This window comes from Trichosurus vulpecula, chromosome 2 (assembly GCF_011100635.1).
Source record: "Trichosurus vulpecula isolate mTriVul1 chromosome 2, mTriVul1.pri, whole genome shotgun sequence".
NCBI lineage: Eukaryota > Metazoa > Chordata > Mammalia > Diprotodontia > Phalangeridae > Trichosurus > Trichosurus vulpecula.
In genome coordinates, this window is record NC_050574.1 from 363,864,964 (window position 1) to 363,889,279 (window position 24,316).

Consider the following 24,316-nt stretch of genomic DNA (forward strand, 5'->3'; position numbering starts at 1 on the left):
AAAAAAAAAAAAAAGGATTCCAGAAAGTCATTCCATGGCCCCAAACACATTCTAGGGCTCCCCACCAAATGTGTTCAAAATAGATCAAAAAAGATCAACTAAGAAAGCAGCAAAATAAAGCGGATCACTTTATGTTTCACTGCATCAAAGGGGAAGAAAATTTTTTTCAAAACAGTTGAACTTTGAAAAACAAAGTAATAAAGAAAAATAACATTAAGAAGCAAGGACATGATGATCAGGCATTGCAGCTATGTAGCACTCTGATTAGTAGCTTTTATTTAGTCTCATCACAGAACACAACCTCAAATGAGTGTAAAACAATGCACACTCAAACACACAGGTTTTGAAATATACAAAACCATATAATTCACTTGTGATGGAGACCATTTTCACTGCTCCAGTTTTATCCTTTTCAATTTGAATTTCAAATTTAACCCACTTATCACAACGCTTTTACCCATTCCATTTTCCTCATTAAGACTAGAAGTTAGTCTTAGCTATCCTGTGGTAACTATTAGTACCAGGTTTAGTATTTTTGAAGCGCTCATTCCTAAAGTGTTCACATTATGTCCCCCAATTGTGCATAGGTAAGTGGTGTGATTTAGAAAACATGTTTTTACACTTCACAGTAGGGTTGCATTATTCAATCAGCTGGAATCTCCATATCCACCGAATTGGTTGAATTCCAGTCCTTTTAAGAAGAACAAGAGTAGTAAGCAAAATGTTTACTACGCTGAGTAATATTTTTAGTCTCTGATAATATTCGTGGGTAAAACCAAATGTAAGAACATTAGGTTTTCTAAACGATTTCCATGAATAGTGTTCAAGGTCATTGAAGACACTGCAATTACACACACGAGCGCACGCGTGCGCGCGCACACACACACACACACACACACACATATTTACATATGTCTATACTGTAACCTGAAAAGTGCAGAATATTCCCTTAAAAGAGGTTGCTCAAAACTGAACTGCATCTTGTATCCTTACTCCATGAAGGTGCAAGGTCAGCTACTCTAAAGCCACTTAGTAAATGACCTTGATAATAATTGACTTGTACAAAACCAAAAATGCAAAAGAAAATTTAAAAATTTAAAAACGGTCTTGAAATTGATTACAATAATTTACCCTATCTTAAGCCTGCTACTCAGGCACTCCCAGGAGTAAATAAAATGTCTCAGGTTAGTATTTGGTTAGGAAAGTGTGTTCACACCTCTCCTGGTCTTTTGCTATTAGCTTTCCAAGGCATCCAGAACCTTCATGATCTGTTGTTTTATGGCTTTGGTAGCATCCCCAGCATTTGGAATCAAATACCTACAAGAACAAAAACTAAATGTTAATGTAATGCTTTCACAATAATAAGACTTATTCTTCACAACACATCTAATAAGATTGAGGGTTTAAATTATTTTTTCAAGGAAAAATAAGAAGCCAAGAAAAGTTCAATTAGAGTGTGTCCAGGTCAGCACCACAGTCTCATTTTAGTTGACTATAAGACTGAGACAATCCTAGTGAGCTAATCTATCAAGTACAGTTTATTTTCCCAATCTCACGACAGGTCTCAGAGTAGTTACAGTAAGACATTTTAATGTTCCCAGTGAGCTCCACTGTGAAAAGTTTGTATTGCACACACAACAGTGTTCTACGGGGCAGGACCTTAAAGCATTTAATGTCAGCCACTTATGTGAAAATATATCCTTAGGAGGTCAAAGACAAAAGGGAAGTCCTATGTGTAGAAATATTCACAGAAAGAGTTTTTGTGGTGGCAAAAAACTAGAAGCAAGATGAGTACCCACTGATTGGACAATAGCGTAACAAACTGTGGTACAGGAACGCGATGGATATGGGATGGTGAACCTGCAGCCTCGAGGCCACAGGTGGCCTTCTAGGTTCTTTTGACTGAGTTCAAGTTTTACAGAACAAATCTTTTTACTAAGGAGATTTGTTCTGTGAAGTTCAGGTCTCGAGGCCGCAGGTTCCCCACCCCTGTAATGGACAGTACTGTGATTTAGTGAAAACTTGTATGAACTGCTGCGAAGTAGAACCTAGAAAACAATTTCCATAATGACTACATAGTGTAAAAGACAAACAACACTGAAAGGCATCAGAACTCATATCGATGTAGTGACCAATCTTGACTTCTAAAGTATGAGAGTGAAACAAGTCTCTCATAGCTCCAAGAGGTGATTCTATAGACGTAGGATTCTACCAGAGGTGAAAGTGGACAGCAGCAGGGTGGCGACGGGATGTAAAAAAATCACAATCATCACTACAGAGTATGCACTTTTTTTTTCTTAAATAAGAAATATAAGGGAAGTTGAGTATCCGATGCTATACACAGCATGACTGAAAATTGGGAAATAATCACTGACAGAAGCTGAAAGCCAAGATAACCAACGTAAATTTTAGGAACTTAACTCTTCAAAACTACCTTTCATTAAGCAGCTGAATTGCTCAGGCCTGTCTTCACTGAGATATAAATTATTAAAAATGCAATCAAGCCTACAGCTGCATAATATCCCAGGTAGATGAGAAGGAACAGAATAAATGTTCAATCAATTCTGCTTTAAGCTGTTGTTCAATTTAAAATGTACAATTCCCCAGACATTGATTTTAATCATTGTTCTCAAGTATCTAATGAGCAAATAAAGTTCTTTGGTTCATAAGAAGTACAATAAATCCTAAATTCTACAAAGACAACATGCCAAAGTGGACATGGTCCAACTGTGTATCACAGATTAGTTGCTAGACCACATTTGTGTCAGTAGTAGTCATTACTGGGGGAGGAGGGAAAAGCGGAGATGTGAACACACATACCGACTGTTTAAATACCTTCCTGTACCATTTTAATATAACAATTTACTTGAAATTCATGTCTCCTTACCTTTCAACTGCCAAAATTTCTATTCCTGAGGTACTACTGTTTCCATACTTGAAGGTAATCAGCTCAGGGTGTTTTTTCTTGGATGTGATTTTAACTACAGAATTTAGTGCTTGCCGAGACTGTATGTAAGCCAATCCTTTCCGTGAAGGAATTTCCCTTAAACAGTACATATGTGTTGCAGTAACCAAAAGATGACTTGAAAGAAAAAAGTAATCAAGTATTAGAAAAAATAGTTTTCACAAATTAAACCAAAATAGATGCTACCAAACATCCCTTTTGCTAATATATTGGTTAAATCTAGGTGAGGTTAGTTCTGTATTAGCCAGAATCATAGCGTAAAATGATTTATGAACAAAAACTATTTTATAATGAAAGATTTTTCACTCCTACTCCCTAAATTTTTTAAATTCATGTCCAGCTATTCCTCATAACTAGTATAACAAAAAAGACCTAATACAACACACAAATATATCAGAATAATGTCCATTATTAATAATGCTAAAATGGAACTCTCTATTCATAAAGATGTAAGCAAAAATATACTTATGTAGAAACACATAGGAAAAAATTAGTCTATTTTGAAAATCTCTCCAGCATAGTTAAACACTTGGGCTCCACAAGTGACAGTATTTGTTAAATGATAACTAGTGAACAAATCATACAGTTTACAGGTATTGCAAATTGTAAATACGGATACTATCTTCTGCTACATTATACTTTACATCAACCTCGATTTTTGACTCAGAAAACTAGAATCTCACTATGGTAGTATCAAAGGAAGACTGTCATTCAACATACTCTGACATGGTACCAAGGCCAGCGATGACCACAGATTATTAAGTTTTCTTTCATGATTGGAAGGAATGCAATGTATTTAGGTGCCCAAATCACAAGCAATTTTGGAGCAATGGTTAATTACTCCCTGTGGCTCAATTCACTTTTGATACGTTTATAAAATACCACATGTGAGAGTTTTTCATTTTAAAAAATATGACACGTACATTGCAAAAGTTGATAAAAGTTATTATGGCAGATTGAATTTACATGATAAAATGGTAATGGATTTAAATTTTTTTAGCCCACTCTATAATTTTAAGTATATATTATCATACTAACTTTGACAAATTTAATTTATTTCAGAATAAGAAAATATCTTGAACCAGTACCTAGGAAACATGTGTCCATTTTCTTTTACTTCATTGCAAGGAAAATGATGCTTAATGTCTGGCTTGTTTATCCAGGTCTGAATGTTCACAACCTCTTTTCGATCATCATCTGACATTGAGGAACTATCAATTTCATCTACAAAGAATTAAAATTATTATATTAATGGAGATCACCTCTCAAATAGAAAGGCAGCATGATATAGTAGGAAAAGCACTGAGCTTTTAGTCAAGAGAAAACTGGGTTCAATTTCACGCTGCCATTCATAACCCTGCCATTGTAACCCTGGGAAAGTCACTTAAATTTCTCTGAGCTGCAGTTTACTCATCTGTAAAACAGAGATGATATCACCTTTAGCCCATAGCTCAAAGGCTATGCGGAGGGTCAACTGAACTAATGGAAATAAAGTGTTTCATAAACCTTAATAGTGCTATTAAAAAAGTTTTTAAATATCTTCTCATCAACTTTTGAAAAGTCATAGACTACTTACTAGTCAAGAGAAAATCTCAAAAGCATTTTGATTAGACTAAACTGAAAAGAAAATTCTATAATATTTCTTAAGGTAACTAATGCTATATTACATGACATTTTGGGATGAAAATCTAGTGAAAAAATTTATAAAGCTAACAAACTAAACTAAAACATTTTAGAAGTTTGTATGTAAAGTTTTCATATAATTTTAAAAAATAGTGTGAAGTAAAGTAACTTGATATAGGTAACAAAATTGTAAAGACATGGTTGAGCCAACCCAACCACAGGTACATTTCTCTACTGCAGGGAGAGGAATTTTTTTTCCCCCATCAAAAGCCATAGATAGTGCCTTAGGGAAAGTAAAAAAAAAATTCAAGAATCACTTAAGTTAAAAAAAAAATCTCAAATTATGAAGATAACATTAAAATCTATTCAAAAATAAAACTACTAGATAAAAATTACCTAACTTTCTATTTCATCAAGATTAATACTATCACCTAATAAGAATTCCCTCAATTCCCCACCTTAAAGCTTCTGTGGTTCACCTTCTTTCTTCCTTCCATCTCAGAGGGATGCTCTGGTAAAATAATTCCCCCTGCCTGTGCTCTTGACCTTATTTATCCCTTCCTGTAAACTCCAAGGCCCTTTTCCTCTTGGCTGGCTCTTTCCAATCTTCTCATAAACATGTCCAAGTCTCATCAATTCTAAAAACGTTTCTCCCTTCTATTTCTATCTCATATAGCTACCATCCTACATTTCTCTTCCCCTTTATAGTGAAGCTTCTTTTTTCTGTAAGTAGTCCATAATAAAGAGGGGGGTGCGAAGAAAGGCACACTAATTCACTGTTGAAGTTATGCATTATGCCACTATTCTGGAAAATAATTTGGAATTATACAAGCAAAGTGACTAAACTGCCTATCAATGATAACTTTATTGAGCATACATCCCAAAGAAGTCATAAACAGACAGAAAGAATTCATACATATCAAAATATTCATAGTAGTACTTTTTGTGGTAGCATAAAACTAGAAACAAAGTGGGAAGCAAAGTCAGGGGACAAGGGGGCAGGAGGAGAATCCCTGAACAAAGTGTGGCATATAAATATAAAATGGATAGTATTAATATGCCATAAGAAATGATGACTATGAAGAATTCAGAGAAATTTGGGAAGACTTGTATGAACTAATATGGAATAAAGAAAGGACAAAGAGAATAATATACATAAAGACCACAATAATGGAAATAGAAATGCTATTAAAAGACATCAGAATTCAGAAGAATGAATAACCAACAGATTTGTGAAGGCTAATGAAACATACTTCACTCCTCTTGGTAGATAAATGGTAGACTGGGTCCAGAATGTGGCATATGCTATCAGAATTCAACTGTTTTTCTCTGTCAAAAAGGAGGATTTCTGAGTGGAGTAGGGAAAGAAGTAGTTGGACAGTGATATTTAAAAAAAAAAAAGAGCAATAAGACATTTAAAAATAGTCTAAATTTAAGGCTGCCATATCCTCAACACCTATTTGCCAATCAACCCCTTGTACTCTGACTTTCACTTGCCAACACTCTTCTGAGACTGCTCTCTCAAAGGCCATGGAGGACCTAATTGACAAATCCAATAGCCTTTTTCTAAGTCCTCATTCTCCTTGATTTTCTGAAGCATTTGACATTTCTGACTATCTACTTCTGGACACCCTCAAGAATTACATAATATCAGTTAAAAAGGACCCCCAAAATCAAGTAGTCTGACTTGTACCTGAACTACTCTAAAATTTTCCTAATCAATGAGCACCAATGATGGAGAATACACCACCCTCTAAGGCAATTCCTTCCACAGTGGGAGAGCTCTAATGGTCATAAAGTTTTGTTTTTCATTTTGAGGCTCTGTGTGACCCCATTCCTAGATCTTTCTCCTGATCCCATAACATTTGTCTTCCCCAAGGTTCTGCCCTTAGCCCTCTTCTTTTCTCTCTACATATGACAATTTCATTTGTTCCCATCCCATCTCTAACATCTGCCAAACATTCATCTGTTATTTCTACCCATTCTGAAAATTCAGTTCAAATCTTATGTCCTTCAGGAAATCTTTTCTGATCTCCTTCGATACATAATTTCTTTGTTTTCACCTCTTTTATGTACTTCTGGTTCCCTAATAATTATGTGTGGATATGTCATATCCCCTGACTATGCTCCATGAAAATTGAGTGCATATTTTATCTAAACTTCATTAACCCCATGACATCAACCACAGTGGTCAGCACAAAGCACATACGTTTACCTGTAATGTCAGTCTTACTTTTTTTTTTTTAAATTCCCAGTTCCTGGCACTTAGTAGGTCCTTAATAAATGTTTACTGACTAACTAGGTAGATCTCTAATATTTGTTGAATTGAAATAGATTGAAAAAAGTAAACAGATATTATATTATAGATGGATAGTTACAAAAGGAAAGAAACAGAGACAAAGTCAGAATTTTAAGCAGCAACACCTCCACCTTGTGGCTCTTTAAAGAGTAACTATTACTATGGGCACGTATATGGTAGCAATCACGTGGTATCAATGCCGGCTGTCATCTATTGGCTAGAAGAAATAAAGCATCAGGCCAGCTGTTTCCAACTTCTGAATCATACTATGCCCATATCAAGCATATTATGCCCACTTTGCTATACAATATGTAGCACAGAGCTATCATTTGTACTCAGTTGTGTGTGTGTACGATACCTAAAGAATTCCAAAGCAAAAAGTACTCTACAGATGAGTGAATGTACCTGTGTCATATTCTTCTTCATCCCCAATGCTGAATACAGGCTTCACACCACGGTAGGGCTTGCCCACTCTGTCACTGCTACTCACATGTCTATAATTATCAGAATTTGGAAAAGAAAATAACAGCTTAAGATAAACGTCATGCAAAGTTTTCCCCAAACACCATTTTAACATGCAAGCAAATGTGAATTTTATGCATCCAAGAAGAGCCCATAGTTTCAGAAAAGCTGTGTCAAAATTGAAAGTAGATAAGCAAACTATGTTAGTGAAAGAGGAGTATAGGCTTTATTTGCTAGACTACATGTTCTCAAAGCTGTAAGAATGAAATTTAAGCAAGTTAAACATTCCTTCTAACTGCAATCTGAAGTTCTTGACAATAGAACCAAAGGTTCAAAGGACAACAAAGCCAACTGGGCATTTTTTCTTTCTAAAACAGAAAAATTGGAGCCTGCTGGGAAAACTTCATTTTGTTTACTTTTTTCTAATTCTTAAAAAGTTTTTATGGACATAAAAAAATCCTATGAAGATTAAGGTTCTCCCTCAAAACATCCCAGCTTCAATGTCATTTTTTGGTTGACAAAAATGTGTACACAACCTAGATGAACCCTATAGGATGTAAGTTAGGCACTCGCGCGCGCACGTGTGTATGTATGTATGTATGTATGTATGTATGTGTATGTGTGTGCACATCTGCTGATATCAATTATCTCTGTAAGCCATCAAAGCAAAATAAAAACACTCCATCAACTATTTCTTAGCCCACACTTTTGAGGAAGCTGCATCATGTTTTTAGAATAAAGATCAAAAGGATGATTTACTATAAACGTGCACTCTAGATTTTCACACTTTATCATATTTTACAAGATGTTCTTGTATAGAAACATTTGGATTATTCAGATCTTCAATTAGTTTTCTTAATTGTGTGTGGGTAATTCTGTAACAAGCACTCTGAATGAGGCTCTAAGTAGAAAACCTTTGTTCTAGTCCCTTATTTTCCCCCAAAAAGGTTGATATTTTAGACCATGTACGACATATCGCTGAAAAGGAAACCAATGGGAAGTAGGCATAATATTGATCCAAATGTGGGCCAGATGTCCCCCCAAACCTGAACTTGGTATGTTATAATCACCAGTTTTAGACTCACTGGCCTCATTAGCAACAGCTAAAGCAATAGCTGCTTTACCCACACCCTGGGAACTAAGTACAATCACACACAGAAGTAGGGGAATTGATCACTTCCCAGTGTACAGCTATTCTTGTTTTCTTTCAAAGAAATTGTATATTAGGTTTATATCCGGTTCAATATAGCAGATTATAAACACTAGATAAAAACAGCTCCTGTAAACCACAAAACAGGTTAAACAACATATCTTATAAAGTTGGAAATTAAGACAAATTAAATGATCTAGAAATTAAAACAAATCTTCCTTTTCATCACCCAGTAAATTTATCGAGGTAGAACCCACATCAGCAAAATAGCTTCAGGGAGAAAATCTAATCATAGAATCATCAGACTTAGAGCTAGAAGAGACTTTAGAGATCATCTAGTATGAACGCCTCATTTTTCAGACTAGGAAACTGAGGGCCTGAGAAATTAACTTGCTCAGCGTCACATGAGTAATAAGCACAGAGCTAGGATTTGAACCAAGGTCTTTGATCCCATACTAGGACTTTTTCTACTATACCACACTGACTTGGCTTGAAATACATGTTTCAGTCCAAACGATTTGTAAATCTTTTGTCAGTTTTCTTGTAAAGAAGAAAATGATACTGCAAAAGCCAAGGCTTAAGTCCTATATCTTGAGGCATTTTAAGACCTTTTAATATGTTTTTTAAAACAGGAAGCATTGATTTTCTCTTGATTAAGCCGTTATGATTTTTTTGAAAAGTCAACAGAATGTTTATATGAGTAATAACCAGAAAATAAGCATGAGTAACACTGACAGTCCAAAAGCAAATTCTTGATTTGGACTGTCAAAATACATTTTGCAAAGAAAAAAACTGAACAAAATACTTTAGGTAAATTTTAAAGATGTGTCAGTATTAATCTTCAACCCAACATCTTAATGGAGTATCAGAAGGGAAGAAATTTTTAATTAATTTCATCAAAGATGGAAAGAAAACAATTCCTGTTTTCACTTCATCTAAATTGTATTTTGCTCAGACTCTCAGATTTGAGATAAGTTTTCCTACGTTAATATGTTTGTTAGGCCTCCCAAACTTAATGGAAAAATTAACTGGGACAAGGAGGATCATAATTTGAATGATAAATTAGTTCACAATTTGGGAAGAATAAAGCTCAACTAAATAAAATTTAACTAAAACAATCATCTTGTAATAAGAAAAAAATGGAGATGACTATGTTGGGGAAGAATACCTTTAGAAATAAAAAAAAATTAATAAATTATGCTGTTAAAACAAGTGATTTCTCTAGGAAAAGATTTGGGTAAGCATTTCAGAATTATCTTATACTGACACTATGCCAGAACACCTTCAAATGTGAAGTTTAAAAAAATTAGACTAGCTTTCAAAAGGTACGTTACCGGAAAAGAACCAAACCTCTTTAACTGGTTTATATTCACCTAAGTAGTAAGTTTTATTACTCTAAAAGCTGTAAATTTCTAAAAAAGGGTAAATAATATAATGTAATGGAAACAGGAAAAAGAAAAAAACAATCAGCCATAGGCAGAACCAAATCTCTTAAGTGGCACTAGGCTGGACCAAATGACCTAGAAGGTGTCTTCCAACTCTAAGGTTCTGTATTAGATTATAAGCTTTCAAGAGGTTGAGACCATGCCTTAACAATTATTTCTCCTAAAAGGTGGCACTTCAAATTCTCTCTCTCTCTCTCTGCAACATGCTTTACTATTTCAAAGCAAAAGATGGCATGTATGATCACAATGGTGTACTCAGTCTTCAATGCAGATTTTTCATGAAAAATTAAGTTCTCAAGAGAATATGGCATAAAAGGAAGTAGAATCAAACCAAAGGAGCATGCATGCAGTAAAAAATGAAAAGCACCAAGCTAATACAGCCCAAAGAGCAGCACTAGACAAATAATCAAAAAGCAGAATGAAAAGAGGCTACTGAAAAATTTAGCTTTTTTTTTTTTTAACTGCTACCTGGAATCTCAGGTTATGTCAGAGTAACTAATGCTTACAAACAGTGTGAATCATGCTTAAAGACAAGCATGGCTTAGTTGGACTCTTCTACCCATGGCTTACCGCTCTGTACTTGTTTTGTCTGGCCAAGGAAGATTGAAAGACATTCTATAGCAAATCAAGGCAGAGGACAGAACAAAACAATTATAAAAAAATTAAAATCTATATATGTTTGAAGTGATCAATTTTTCCAATACATATCATTATGTGAAGAAATCATTATGAGGAAAGGGTTTTGATATTCTCAAGTAGAAAGCACAGGAAAATATGACATTCTGGGTAGAGATAGGGAGGGGGTGCAGAGGGCTGAGGAGAGAAATAACTTATTTACTCAAAAGACAAAACATATCCCCAGAGATTTTTGATTAAAACTAACATATAGAAGGCAATAATTACATTCCTACACCTAAGAATATATCCAGAAGTTGTGAACTAACTAGAACCCCCATGAGATCCATTACTTAAACAGCCAGATCTGATAAAATAACCTTAATACAATACATCACTCCATAGGCACACATATTTTATTTTTTATTGACAAAAGTAAGCCTACAATCTTGATTGCTATTTACATTTATTGCAGAAAAAATACACTTCTATGAAATGCCATATTTCCAACATTCAAATTTTTAATGTTACCTGATTCAAATTTCCCTAGATATTGAAAGTAAAACAATATTAAGTGCCTATATTTTCAAGAGAAAAATTTGCTTAGAAACAAATCCTTTTTTGTTCTCTCAGCCATTTTTACATACAAAACAGGTATCCACCATTTGGGGAATATAATAGAAGAAATGACAGCTATGAAAGATTCAGATAACCACAATAAGACTTGTACAAACTAATTCAGACCCAACGTAAGCAGAACTGAAAGAATAATTTACATGATGACAAGAACAGGAAGAAAGCTAACAAACCTCAGAACTCTTATCAAAGCAAGAAACAATGATTTCAAAAGAACTGATAATGGAAGATGCCCCCCACCCCTTTACAGAGAAGTGCTGGATTAGAGGTGTAGATTGACATACACATTCTCAGAAATGGGAAATGTGCTGATCTGTTTTGTTGGACTATACATATTTGTTAAAAGAAAGGGTGGAAAGAGGACAGGAGAGTAGTGATAGAGAAGCAAAAACAGGCCCTCAATAAAATATTTTTTTTACTGCAAACAAAAATCCAAGAGGCACAAAGTTTTGTTGCTACTTGGTTAAATTCAATATATGCATTTTTCAAAAGGTAAACTTAATTTTTATTTTTTAATAGATCAACACCCCTCCCCCACCTTCCAATTTGTTATTTCAGTCATTTTTGAGTGATGTCCCACTTTTTGTGACCCTTTTGAGGTTTTCTTGGCAAAGAAACAAGAGTGGTTTGCCAATTCCTTCCCCCGCTCATTTTACAGATGAGGAAACAGAGGCAAACAGGGTTAAGTGATTGCCCAGGGTCACACCAGTTGTAAGTGTCTGGGGCCGTATTTGAACTCAAGAAGATGAATCTTCCTGATAGAAAGAAAGAAATCCTTCTGGTTCAAAGTTGTAAGATAACTTCAGATTTTTGAAAGCAACTAATTAATTAGGCACCCTGAAAGACAAGTTTCCAAAAGCACACAAAGTACATTATAGGTAGCAAAAATTTTGAAGAAAACAATTAAGAGTGTTAACTGCAGGAGGGAGTATTTACTTTTCCCCATTCCATTTATCTGGGATTATTTATATTCTATAAATAAAGTTCTATGAAAAATTAAACTCACAAATTCCAAAGAGTAGGCCTGTGTTTTGTTTAGCAAGGTAAAACTCCCTAGGTTGCAAATCTCTGATAAAGGAGGGTTAGAGCAAGAATTGGCAAAGACTTTTCCCCAAAGGCCAGGACTCTTTCTACTGCCCATAAGACAGTGGAAAAGTATCCACCACATGTAGTGATATGTACATATTGTAGCAGGTGTTATTATTTTAATGAATAAAAGGTATTCCACCTATCTACCCCATTTTCAAGTTTTAAAAGATTTTAATAGATAAGGTTTCTCTAGTTATCTTCAGTCCACAGTCCTTCTTTTTGTTGCCAAAGAGGGGATGAACTCTGAGTCAAAATTTATTTCAGGAAACATAATATGTATAACTTAGTGAAACAGGATCACTTAATACATTTAAACATTTCTGGAGTATCTTCATTGACTGAGGTATATCTATGTATCAATTATAGATTATAGGTCTTATATCATACATATAAATCTGGAAGGAGTTGAGAAGTAATCCATTCCAACTCCCTCATTTTACAGATGAGCTGAGGCCTAGATAGGTTTAAGTGTGTCACCCAAGACACAAATCCAGCCCTCTTCCTACTGTACCATGGTCCTCTCTTAACTTCAAATTCTATTTTAAAAAAAACCTCACCTGTCTACAGGAGTTGATGTATTCTCAATAAAACTGATAACTCTTTCTTTGACATTCACAGATTTTGTCTTTAAAGCGACAGTCATTTTGTTTACCAATGATTTCATTCCTCGTCCATCATTTGAACCATTAGGAGAATCACCCTGTAAGAAAAAGAACTGATCTAAGGATGAAATGTCTCCTAAAACATAAAAGCAAGCAAACTCATGACAAAGATATATGGAAATGAACTTTTTAAGATGGAAAATCAGATATAAATGCCTTAAGTCATCAAAATCGATTCCTCCCTCCATGAGAAATAGGTCAAGCCTATTGACTTCTGGTCTGCCTAACCTACAGAATGAAAAGGTAGTAATATTACTACTAACATGGCTAAATCATTTTTCTTTTACATGTTTCTACCATGTTTGTTCTTGCTTCTTCAAGTATTTTCTTTAGAAATTAAATAAATGCATGGATATAATGAAAAGTCTGTGCCTGTCTAATCTCCAAACTTAATCAAATTAACACTGAAAACAATCTCCTTATCAGACTCAAGTCTTTTTACTTTCTGGTTTGCAAATGCTTTGGTTGAAGTAGCTTTAGTAAAAATTTTCTGTTTAATGTATATAACACATTCTCTCACTAATTTTACCCTTTTATTTTTGCATAGTTGTTGGAGCAAAAGGTTAGAGGCCTTCCATTAGGTCTTTAATCAGTATTTCTCAAATTAGGAGTCCAGGATCCCAAAAAAGGCTTTGAGTTGGAAAAGTGGGTGGAGAGAAGAGCTATTCAGCTCCCAAAAGATGCTGAATATTTATAGCAGCAAACTGCAAAGCATTTGAATAAGGTGAGTCAGCCTCTTCTTCCCAATCTAGTGGTTTATTGGAAACAGGTTATTTATACAAAATAGGTTATTGGAGAGGAATCTTCAATAACTAAATCATTGTGTTATAAATAAACTCACCAAAGCTCTCATCTGATGTAAGGGGGCATCAGCCAAACACTAAATGGTTTCTTTATAAAACGGTTAAAGACTAAATTGGGCTGATAGCTCCAAAAAAGGAACTACTGGCAAATTAACTATTGGCATCCTGTTTATAGTTCTACTTTGGGGGATAATCATGCATTACTACCTTAGGACCTTAGGTACTGAAGAAGACTATAATTATATTGAAAAATAATGACATAGGCCTAATGCATTTTTTAGGAAAAGGAATACATACTTAAGCCAGACAAACTTCTGAAACTTTTCTTCTATTCAAGGTAATGACTAAAATAGACTAAGACTATATCTGTACAAAATAAAAAGACTTCTATTAAAACAAACTACCATATGATTAAATGATTATGATTCACTGTAAACATAATGAAACTACTTAATGAACTTGTTAATACTTGGTCCTCTTTTCTAGGCATTTTTCTAGCTTTGGCAAAATAATCTGTATACAGACACTTACATCAACAGAGGAATTTATACTACTCCTGGAACCTGACGTGCTAGCAATCCAGTGGCCATATCCATTTTCTGGTCCATCCACATTTATGTCTGCTAAGTGCTGCTGGAGTGCTTGTGGAAAAAAAAGAAACAAAAACTAAAGTATCAAACCCTTTTAGGCAGTTATTACATACCTAAGTAAATATGATACAAAACTGGTTCCTTATATACACATAATCCCCTTTCTGCATAAAATAGTATGGCCTATAATTTAAAGAAAGCCTCCTCTTCCCACTAACTTCCTGTCCATGTGTCACGCATACATTGCAGTGATTTTAACACTACTCTGGTGAATTCTACATCTTCCCTTTCTGGTTCTTGTAAGCTGCCCATAGGTAATCTCAAATAAATTATATTACAACATAACATAAAGACTTCATGGGAGACCTATTGCTGCTTTTCTTTACAGAAGGAAAACTCAAGCCAGCCTTTCCTATAATAATTTAGCAACTCTCAAAGTTAATTATTTTAAAAAAAGAGATATTAATCCCCAGTAAAAGCAATGATTGGTAGCAAAAATAATTTTGCAAAACCTTAGCTCTATTCTGTAGGACAACAACAACAAAAACTCCTTGAGAGCAGGGACTGTTTCACTATTGTCTTTCTATCCCCGGTACTTAGCAGTATCTGGCAAAAATAGTGAACATTTAATAAACACTCAGTGACTGATGAAATTCTCCATCCAATATCACTTCTGCTGTCACTCCAAGTATCATCCCTTCCCATATGCCAGAGGTAAAGAAATGAAATTTTAAACTTACCCATAAATCCACCGCTGGCAATGCTGACATATTCTTTGTTTTTCTGTCATGGGTAATAAATATGAAATTATTTTTAAATTCCCCAATATTCAAAATGCTAATGACGCTATTTAAAACTTAAATTTCTAGAAATACATATCTAGAATTTTTGTTTTGCCTTTTTAAAAAAGAATCTAAAAACAGGATCCATAGGGTTAAACATTAAACTGCCAGTTTTCTTCTTGATATTCACAACTTTTGCACACAGGCTTAGAAATTCATCTTTTGGGTTTGTCCTTTTTTTCCCCACTGAAAACTGTTAACTTCCAAAATGGTAACTGTTCAATATAAAGGCTATGATTTAAAATATACCACAGAACCAAGAGAGAAAAAAAAAACAACCAAAATGAACTCCTTCCTCATAGTGTCTTTTAAAAACCTTTCAAAATACTTCCAAAGGCCATGGTATGAACCCAAACCATACACAATTATTTAATCTTCCCAAGTTCCCCTCTAATTGCTAAAGTATGACTAATACCAGAACATATGTTGAAAAGGAGTCAAATGGGCCCTGGAAAGGAGAATATATATAGAGAGATGATGGGCTGGGGCCCACATCTTAGTCACTATGTGCATCTCGCTCCATCTAATATGTCTTTCTTCAAGTAAGAATTCTGTCATCTAACCTTTTCCAAACAATATTTGGTCATTTTCTGATTCTGTTCTCCAATCATTTTTTAACACTTCAGTGAATCTGAGACCTCAGCAGTGTAGCTACTTTCCCTCTCCAGAGCAATGCATTCATGATCCATATTCTGAGATGCTCTTCTATACTCTCCAGAGAAGATCTACCTGCAAGCTGGAAGCCTTCCCCTAGGTCTTTAAAAGATTTTTTAAAAAATTGTAAACATAACAACTATCAGTAAAAACAACCAAATAAATATATGAACCAAGGAATAAAAACGCAGCCCAACTCCCACCCTTTAAAAAGGGAGAGTCAAGCAAATTAACAAACAGGCAAAGAAAATACTTTTGCTCTGTCAGTCCCAAGGTCTGTCTAGGTTCTACCTTTCTGATTCTTTGTTTTCCTTTTTTTTTTTTACCTAACTATATCCAGTGTAGATACAGCTAAAATTCCACTGATTCTGGTTAGCTAACACCTCAAATATAGGTGCCTCCTTTATTTCACTGTGTGTTTCATAATCATTTTCTAGGGCAATATGAAGTTTTGTTATCTTAATATACTCTATCATTAACATATCATTAAGTAGTTCAGTCATTCTCTTACTGGACATGTATGTTATTTCCCAAATTTTTGCTATTATAAATAGAACAGCTACGAGAATTTTGGTGAGATTATATCTTTTCCACCTTCTCATCATGTTTTTGAAGACTAGGAATAAAATGAATGGGTTGAAAGACAGTATCAGTTTTATGACTCTATTACCATATCATTCTTCAAAATGTTTGCACCAGGCTGCAGTCCCAATAAAAATATATTAAGGCCAATATTGGATTTTATTATTTTTTTTATTTTTGCAATTCTATTAAATGCAAGTTATCTATTAAGTAATCTGCATTTGTAATTATTAAGGAGTCTGTGCATCTTTTCATGTTGCTATTGAGAGTTTGTATCTCTTCTATCGTATATTATCCGGTCACATCTTTAACCACCTCTTTTTATTATCATATATTTCCTGGATACCTTTTTGCCCTTTGTATGCAAATGATTGATAATATGTTGCAGTCTACCTGTCTCCACCCATGCACCTCTCCATTTTGGGTTATTGAAAGTTTTTTTTTTTAATCGAAAGTTTTAACTGTTAGGAGACCATGGTGTTATCTAGACAATCTAGAACTATAGTATATAGAATCACTGATGGAATAATGCTGATAAAAAGAGGAATCTGAAGGTCAGGAATCACTGAAAATATTGCACAATTTCCAAATGCAATTCAGTCTGTTTTTTTTTCCTCTTATTCAATTCCGAACTAAACTTATTGTTAATCTGCAGTGACTATTCAACATGAGAGAATAAATTCAATGGATTGCTCTTCAAAATCCATGTCATAGTCTGAAACATAGAATTCTTTTGCCTCAGTTTCCCCACCTATAAAATGAGCTGGAGAAGGAAATGGCGAACCACTCTGTATCTTTGCCACAAAAACCCCAAATGAGGTCACGGAAGAGTCATACACAACTGAACAATAAAAAAATAAATGCTCGCGCGCGCACACACACACACACACGCCAAAGGGGTTTGCAACTATCATGCAAGATATCCTCCATGAGCACAAAATGGAATGGACTTTCCTGCTGATGTTGAGTTCATCCAGATCTATTTGTTTATGCCTAAGATTGTGTGTGCGCGCCTGCATGCATGTGTGTGTGTGTGTGTGTGTGTGTGTGGTTTCCTATATATACACTCTACAAAAAGTTTCCTTCCCCATTACCAATTCCAATTGTTTTCTCAATTCTCATCCCAATGGATAATTCCGAAGCATGAGACAATGGTTATCTCTTCTCTCTCTGTTCTGATATTCTCTCCTGCCTTGGCCTCCCTAACACTATTTTCTCCTGGTTCTCCTATCTGCCTAAATGTTCTGTAGCCTCCTTCATGATTTATCATACTTTTTCTACTCCTCTTTTCTGCCTTCCTTGGCCTTCTTCTCTTGTCTCTACACCCTTTCCCTTGGCTCTCACACACTATCATGATTTCAATGACAATTTAAGCACCTATATATAGTGTCCTCTCTTTGAGCTCTGTCCTTTATTTCTACCTACTTGCTACATAACTCCACCAAGGTATCCTAGCAGTACATCACATTCATCATGTCCAAAGCTGAGGTTACCTTCCCTCCACAATTTGCCATCACACCAACCTTCATTATTTCTCTTGTTGGCACATTTTCCCCAGTTACTTAAGCTTAGAGCCTCAGAGTTTTCCTTGATTCTTCCCTCTCCTCTCCATCCCCACTTCTACTCAGGTGCCAAGTCTTACTGTGTTTACTCTTGGAAAATGCCTCACATCTGTCCCCTCCTTGTCACTAACAACGGCACCATGTAGTTCAGGTCCTCCTCAACTCTCACTTGGACTCCTGTAGACAGCCTCCTGCCTCATCTCATTGCTACTAGCCTCTCCCCTCTCCATTACATCCTGCACACAGAGGACAACTTGATCTTAACAATATACTCTTTTACTCAAGAACCTTCAGGGCTGCTCTATCATCTGTAAGAAAAAATACAAACATTCTTGTCTTACATTTGAGACCTCCACAGTCTGCTTCCACACAACCTTTCTAGGATTACTTCATAGTACTCTACTCCATACACATTACATTCAAATCGAATGGGATCACTAGTTGCTTTTGTACTTTGTCTACTATTCACCCAGGTCATTCCCTAACTCTGGAATGAATTCTCTTCACATCTCCACTTGTCAAAATCTCTTTTCCTTCAAGGCCCAGCTCAGGTGCTTGCATGAATTTCATTCTTGATAGCCTCAGGAAAAAGGGATCCTTTCTTTCTCAATTTTTCTTGAAGCACTTTGGCTCTCTTATTAGTTCTTATCACACTCTACCCCACTTATTTGTCTAAATCCCATCTCTCTCTTGGTTAGAAGGAGAGCTACTTGTGGGTGGGGACTGTATGAGTGTTCATCCTGTATAAGGTTTGCTTTATCTACATTTGTTTTCCTCTTGTCTCCAGATTTAGACTGTAAACTCCTTGAAGGCAGGAATTGTCACCAGCCTCTTTCTGTATTCCCAGCTTAGCACAGTGCCTGGAAGCACTTAATAATGTTTACTGATTGACACATAGGACAGAGTAGGTACTTAGTGTTTTTCTTAAATTAAAAAAAAAAGGCTTCTAATTAACACCAGGAATTGAACATGAAATGAAACAAATGAGACGGCTTGTGCAACAGTATACCTCTTACCTCCCTAATTCAAAACCATACAAATGCTAATATCAAAGTCCTAGTTATCAAAATTTCATTAGGTGCTTATGAAGTCAAATTTTCTAGCTAAATATATGACGAGAGGACAGTTTTGTGGGAATGCAGAGATGAGCAGAAAATATGCCACAAAATTCATAGGTCATTTGATTAAATTCGACCCACATCATTAAGCACCATGGACACAGGACTAAGCCCTAAAGATAGAAAGCAAAAACAAAACCAGCCTGCTTCCAAGGTAGCACAATTAATTTCAAGATTTAGAGATGAAAGGGACCTTAGAGATCACCTGATCCAACCTTCTCATTTTGCTGATACAAAGAAGGGGCCTATGACAACATTTAAATATAAAGTGTCAAATCTCAAAAGTTTATAACCAATTTCAGGATGCCAATACTACAACAGAAATATTCCATACTTTCCTTTATCCATAAACAGAAAATGCCTAACAGGCCTGTTTATTTTTTACTTACAGCATTAACTTTCTATTTTAAATCAATGGTCAAGAAAAAAATACCTGCTCAGCTACAGTCATTTACACAAACATACCTGTAAAAAGTGTGCAAGGACCATGTTCATATACATGTCTTCTTCTTCCCTGCCACTTCCCATGAAACAGAGGTGCTCCCCTCCCGCAACTGAACCAGACTCAATAGATTGCTTCTGGGCTTCTAGCAAATATTTTACTGACTGTGCAAATTCTGATGGATTCTGAAGCATCTGAGGGGGAAAAAAGATAAATCTGGCCAAGCTGATTTTTCATAATTCTTTCAAAATATTTAAATCTACTTTACTATCACAGAATGTTAGCATTTAAGAAGCCAGCAAGAAAAGAAAAGCAGTAAAAGTCTTCATTTAAGAAATCCAATCTCTTAAATCAGTTCTGATATAGACTGATAAATGTCAATGAAAGGGATGAAGATGAATGGCAGCACATGGAAGGATTTATGAATGTGTAAAAGCAGGTATAATAGCTACTATGTAACAAAAGCAAAAAATTTCTTTAAAAAATCCAGAGATGACTATTGTAGAATTTCAGATGACAGCCAAAGACAGCCCAACTAAAAAATATCATATTTGTACGAATGTGTGCTAATAATCAACCAAGTTCAAAACTATAATTAAATATTTCTCTGTTACTATTTAAAATGAGTACTCATATTTAGGTATAGTTTAAAACTAACATTTTCAGAATTTCTTAATCAAGTATATGAACTTTCCTCTAAGAATATGTAATCCTTTTTAGGTGAAATAATGTGGTAGTACTTAAGGACAGAATTATGTTGCATTTCTAGAAATGCACCAAACATTTTAAAATAATAATTATTAGACTACACAGACACTAATAATAGTATCACATTCCTTACTTTTGGACTATTAAAGGAAAAAATGGCATTGTTCCTTACTTTGCTTATTTTAATCAGAGCTTATACTAACCAAATCTGAATCTAAGTGAAAAGCTGTTGATAAATGCCCAGCATTGTACTGTTCCGCAGGCCTGCAATCCACCACAAAGAATCGAACTCCTTCCTATGAGGAAAACAACATCTGAAATGTTAGAATTCTCAAAATTAAAAATTTAATTGTGAGAGGCTCATATTCAGTGAACATTTGCAACTGATCAAAGCAAGATGGACTGATATGATGTGCTAATAAAAAACTGAATTGAGTACTATGAATACAATAGATTCAACCAAGGAAATACTTAAGATATCCCAAATAATTCTAAGATTTAACAATAAAAATGTCTTATAACCAATAGTTTTTATAATTTAAAATTTTAAAGATAAGGCAGTAATTGCCTACAGCACATGAGTCATTAAGCAGAACACAAAATTTATTTCCCAAATGTGGAAAGAAAATCTTCTGAATTGACAATCTGAAATGAAGTTCATGTAATGAATTATTTAATCTGGACTTAATGTCTTTATTTCTTATAAGAGAAAAATCAGATACTGGTACTCACTTTAATCCCAAACTACCAGTCGTGGTATTAAGAGGCAGCGTGGTGCAGTGGAATGAGAGCTGGATTTGGAGTCAGAGGACCAGGGTTCGAATCTTGGCTCTGCCATTTACTACCTGTGTAACCTTGGACAAGTCACTTGACCTTTCTGGGCCTTAGTTTCCTCATCTGTAAAATGAGGGGGTTGGACTAGATGGTCTCTAAGGTCCCTTCTAGCCCTAAACCTATGATCCTAAAATCCTTTGGGGGAAGGAACATCATAGCATAGCAATTTTCCATTCCCCTCCCCAACACGTTTTTCTAATTTCCTGGAAGAGCTTCTAACATGGCAAGACAGTGCTTATATTTGAAAAACATGATTGACAAAGGCTACTTTATGGGGTTTTCATACTGATGAGAACAAGTTAAGAACTAGGGAATATTTTTCTCACAATTTTCCCTTCTTACATTTATAGTCAAACTACAGTATGAAATTAGGTGAACCACAGATCACAAATTAGCATTAAGCATCATATTTAATCTTTGATCTATAACATTAAACTTTTGAAGAAAATTAGTGGCCAAAATTCCTTACATTTCAAAGGGTCATTTTTTCAGGGGGAAAAATGTATTTCTTTTATTTACTGACCCCTTGCTGTTGATTTGCTTGAAGAATCTCTGATACTGAAATTGCCAGACAGAGAGCCTGACTCAGGTCTGTGTCATCATCCTTAATTCCCAGCAAAGGACTGCCAAATAAACTATGATTGTCCTGATTGGTAAGAGAGAAATATTTTTTTAATTAGAAAGAAAAATCAAAGTTAGAGCTTTGTCCCTTTCCTAGAGACTTCTGAAAAAAAAAAAAACAAAATCAAGACTTAATATATTATGTACAGTATGTTTTTTAAAACTCATTCTATGTAGCGTCAATGCACAGACTTTTTTTTTTAAATCAACAAGAACACAGAAAGCTTATACCTCACAACCACATAGTGCTCACAACTGCAGAGCCTGAACAAACAAGATACTATGTAAGACATGGAGTTCAACTGGTTTGCCTAGTAATGGTAAAATCAAAGCTGTTCTGCCTACAAATTTACCTCACAATCTAAAAAAGAGACGCAAAGAGATAGTGTTACATACCTCTTTTCCCTTATGTTCTTCTTGAAGAAAGACTAAAACAACATAGCCCTTTAAGCAGGTTAGAATTCAAAAGTTTTTAAAATACATAAAACTTAAAAGCCACTTAATTTTTACTTCTAATATCACCAAAAATAAAATAGTGAAATGACTGCTTTATATTCCTCATAGGTTTTGGAAAATCAAAAAGAAGTATAAATTAGTTATATAAAATAACTGATATAATGATACTTACGCTATTCTAACTCATAAATATGACATTAAAGCAGAGGCTCTTGTCTTGGGGTCTGGTAACATATTTTTTAATTCCATTTCAATGTTACTGGTTTCCTTTGTGATCCTATGCATTTTATTTTATTCACTTAAATATATCATTCTGAGAATGGGTACCTAGGGTTCTCCAGACTGTCAAAAGGATCCATTACACAAAAAAAAGGTAAAGTACCCTTGACCTAAAGTATTTAATGAACTATTATAAAAGGTGGAAGGTTACATAAAGGTGTGCAGAGAAAAAGGAAAGTGACCTTCCACAAGGTTCTCCATAACCCAAAACAGTTATTGGCATACTGAAGGGAACAAGTTATTCCATAGTAAGTTTGTTTTTTGTTTTTTCAGATTAAAGATATTTATCCTTCAAACACAAAAATTTACTTGTATATCAATTAATGTTTTTAGGTGATAAAATTTTTATTTCACAGTTGCTTTTAAAATCATAAAGATAATGTTCTTGACATAAAAGCAGTAGCACTAATACTGATACAGTGGCACTGACTCATTTTAGAAAATGAATATCAATGTACTTTCCCTCTCAAAAGAAACTGCACCTACTTGCAACCTTTGGGGTTAGATTGCCTGGGTATGACTTAACTATATTGCTAAGATATACTATATATTTCTCAGCTTTCTTAAAGGTGACAATAACTTAACCACTTCTTAAGAACTCCAGGCCATCATTATGAAGTTTTACTGTGCTGTGCTCTCACACAGAGGTATCCAACTTGCAGCCCTCACCAGAAACAGATTAAAACATAACTGAGAAATATTTAACAAAATAAAAATATAATACAACATAGATATTATTAAGTCAATATGCCCTGGCAGAGCCCTCTTTCTATGAGTTTGACACCACTGCTCTAAACCACTGAACTCCTTTAAGGGATCCTGAGAAGGGCTGGGCTGTCTGCTTAGGAGCTAGTGAGTACAGCTTCTGCCCTCTACTCCCTCACTGTTATCTGCTATTTTTCAGTGTTTCAGTTTCAAACAGACTTATAACACACTTACTACTTTTAATCTGCTATCTCAAGATTATATAAATAAACTCTATTTCACACACAATTCTAAGCCCTGATTTTGTTCCAAGAGGTCTAGGTCTCACTTCTGAAACTAAGCTCCCTGACTCTGTAATAGTTATGCTGCTAATAGACCTTTTTTCTTAAACTTACCTATAGATTAATAACTATGATCTGGACAGCTGAGACTGCCAAAAAGTTGACCTTTGAATAAGTTATTTTTTCTTTCTCAAACATTCAACACATTTTTTAAAAAATCAAGTAGGCAATAATTTGGGAAGTTATCACCAACTGATTTCCTCACAATCTGAAATAATTGCAGCATTCAAAAGCAAAGGTCTGGCAGAGCAAAGTGATGATTATGCATATTTGTGTATCTCCTTCCTTCTTCTTTGTTCTTCCATCCAGGAACACACATACACACATAATCACATAACTTGGAAAATTTTAAAAGGGCAGGAAAAAAATCGGGGGCATTATGAGAACTAAAGTAAATAAAAGACAATGAAGCAATTTGCACAATGGAATGTAGTATGTATTCATTAACCTCTTACTTAATACCTTTCTAAATGAAGCTGGAGTTTTACTGTAATAATACTGTGCCAGAGAAAACAGATCTTCAATATCTTCTATATTCAAACTGGAAGGAGTATTTTCCAAGAACTCTAAAATACATGAAAGACCAAGAACACAAAAGCATTTAAAAACTGTGCATTAAAAATAAAACTTTGATTGGCACAAGCCCTCTTCAAGTAGATATGTTTTAGGGAGTTTACAGCACTTAATATTTTGAAAATAGTATTAATATTAATTATATGAATTACTTTTTCAATCAACTGCCTGTGTGAGAGGCATGCTGAATTTCATTAAAGAGCTGATACTCATAATGAAGAAAGTAATCTTTGGTTATTTAACTAATGATGCTTTAGTTA

General features: G+C 34.7%; 1 protein-coding gene across 2 annotated transcripts in view; it reads right to left on the minus strand.

The window, feature by feature from the left end:
• Positions 1-235: 235 nt before the first annotated feature.
• TBC1D23 (TBC1 domain family member 23) overlaps positions 236-24,316 on the minus strand; it is a 63,363-nt gene continuing 39,282 nt past the window's right edge. Inside the window, exons 8-20 of one of the 2 annotated variants that reach the window (XM_036744484.1) lie at positions 23,946-24,049; positions 21,605-21,727; positions 20,451-20,543; positions 19,563-19,733; positions 15,080-15,122; positions 14,281-14,390; positions 12,842-12,984; positions 10,515-10,559; positions 7,293-7,381; positions 4,054-4,189; positions 2,888-3,082; positions 1,217-1,317; positions 236-691 (exon numbers count right to left, since the gene is read on the minus strand). In XM_036744484.1, coding sequence (XP_036600379.1) covers positions 1,236-1,317; positions 2,888-3,082; positions 4,054-4,189; positions 7,293-7,381; positions 10,515-10,559; positions 12,842-12,984; positions 14,281-14,390; positions 15,080-15,122; positions 19,563-19,733; positions 20,451-20,543; positions 21,605-21,727; positions 23,946-24,049 — 1,334 coding nt within the window. In that variant the 3' untranslated portion in view covers positions 236-691; positions 1,217-1,235. The remainder of the gene's footprint in view (positions 692-1,216; positions 1,318-2,887; positions 3,083-4,053; positions 4,190-7,292; positions 7,382-10,514; positions 10,560-12,841; positions 12,985-14,280; positions 14,391-15,079; positions 15,123-19,562; positions 19,734-20,450; positions 20,544-21,604; positions 21,728-23,945; positions 24,050-24,316) is intronic. The other variant, XM_036744485.1, reaches the window with a different exon arrangement.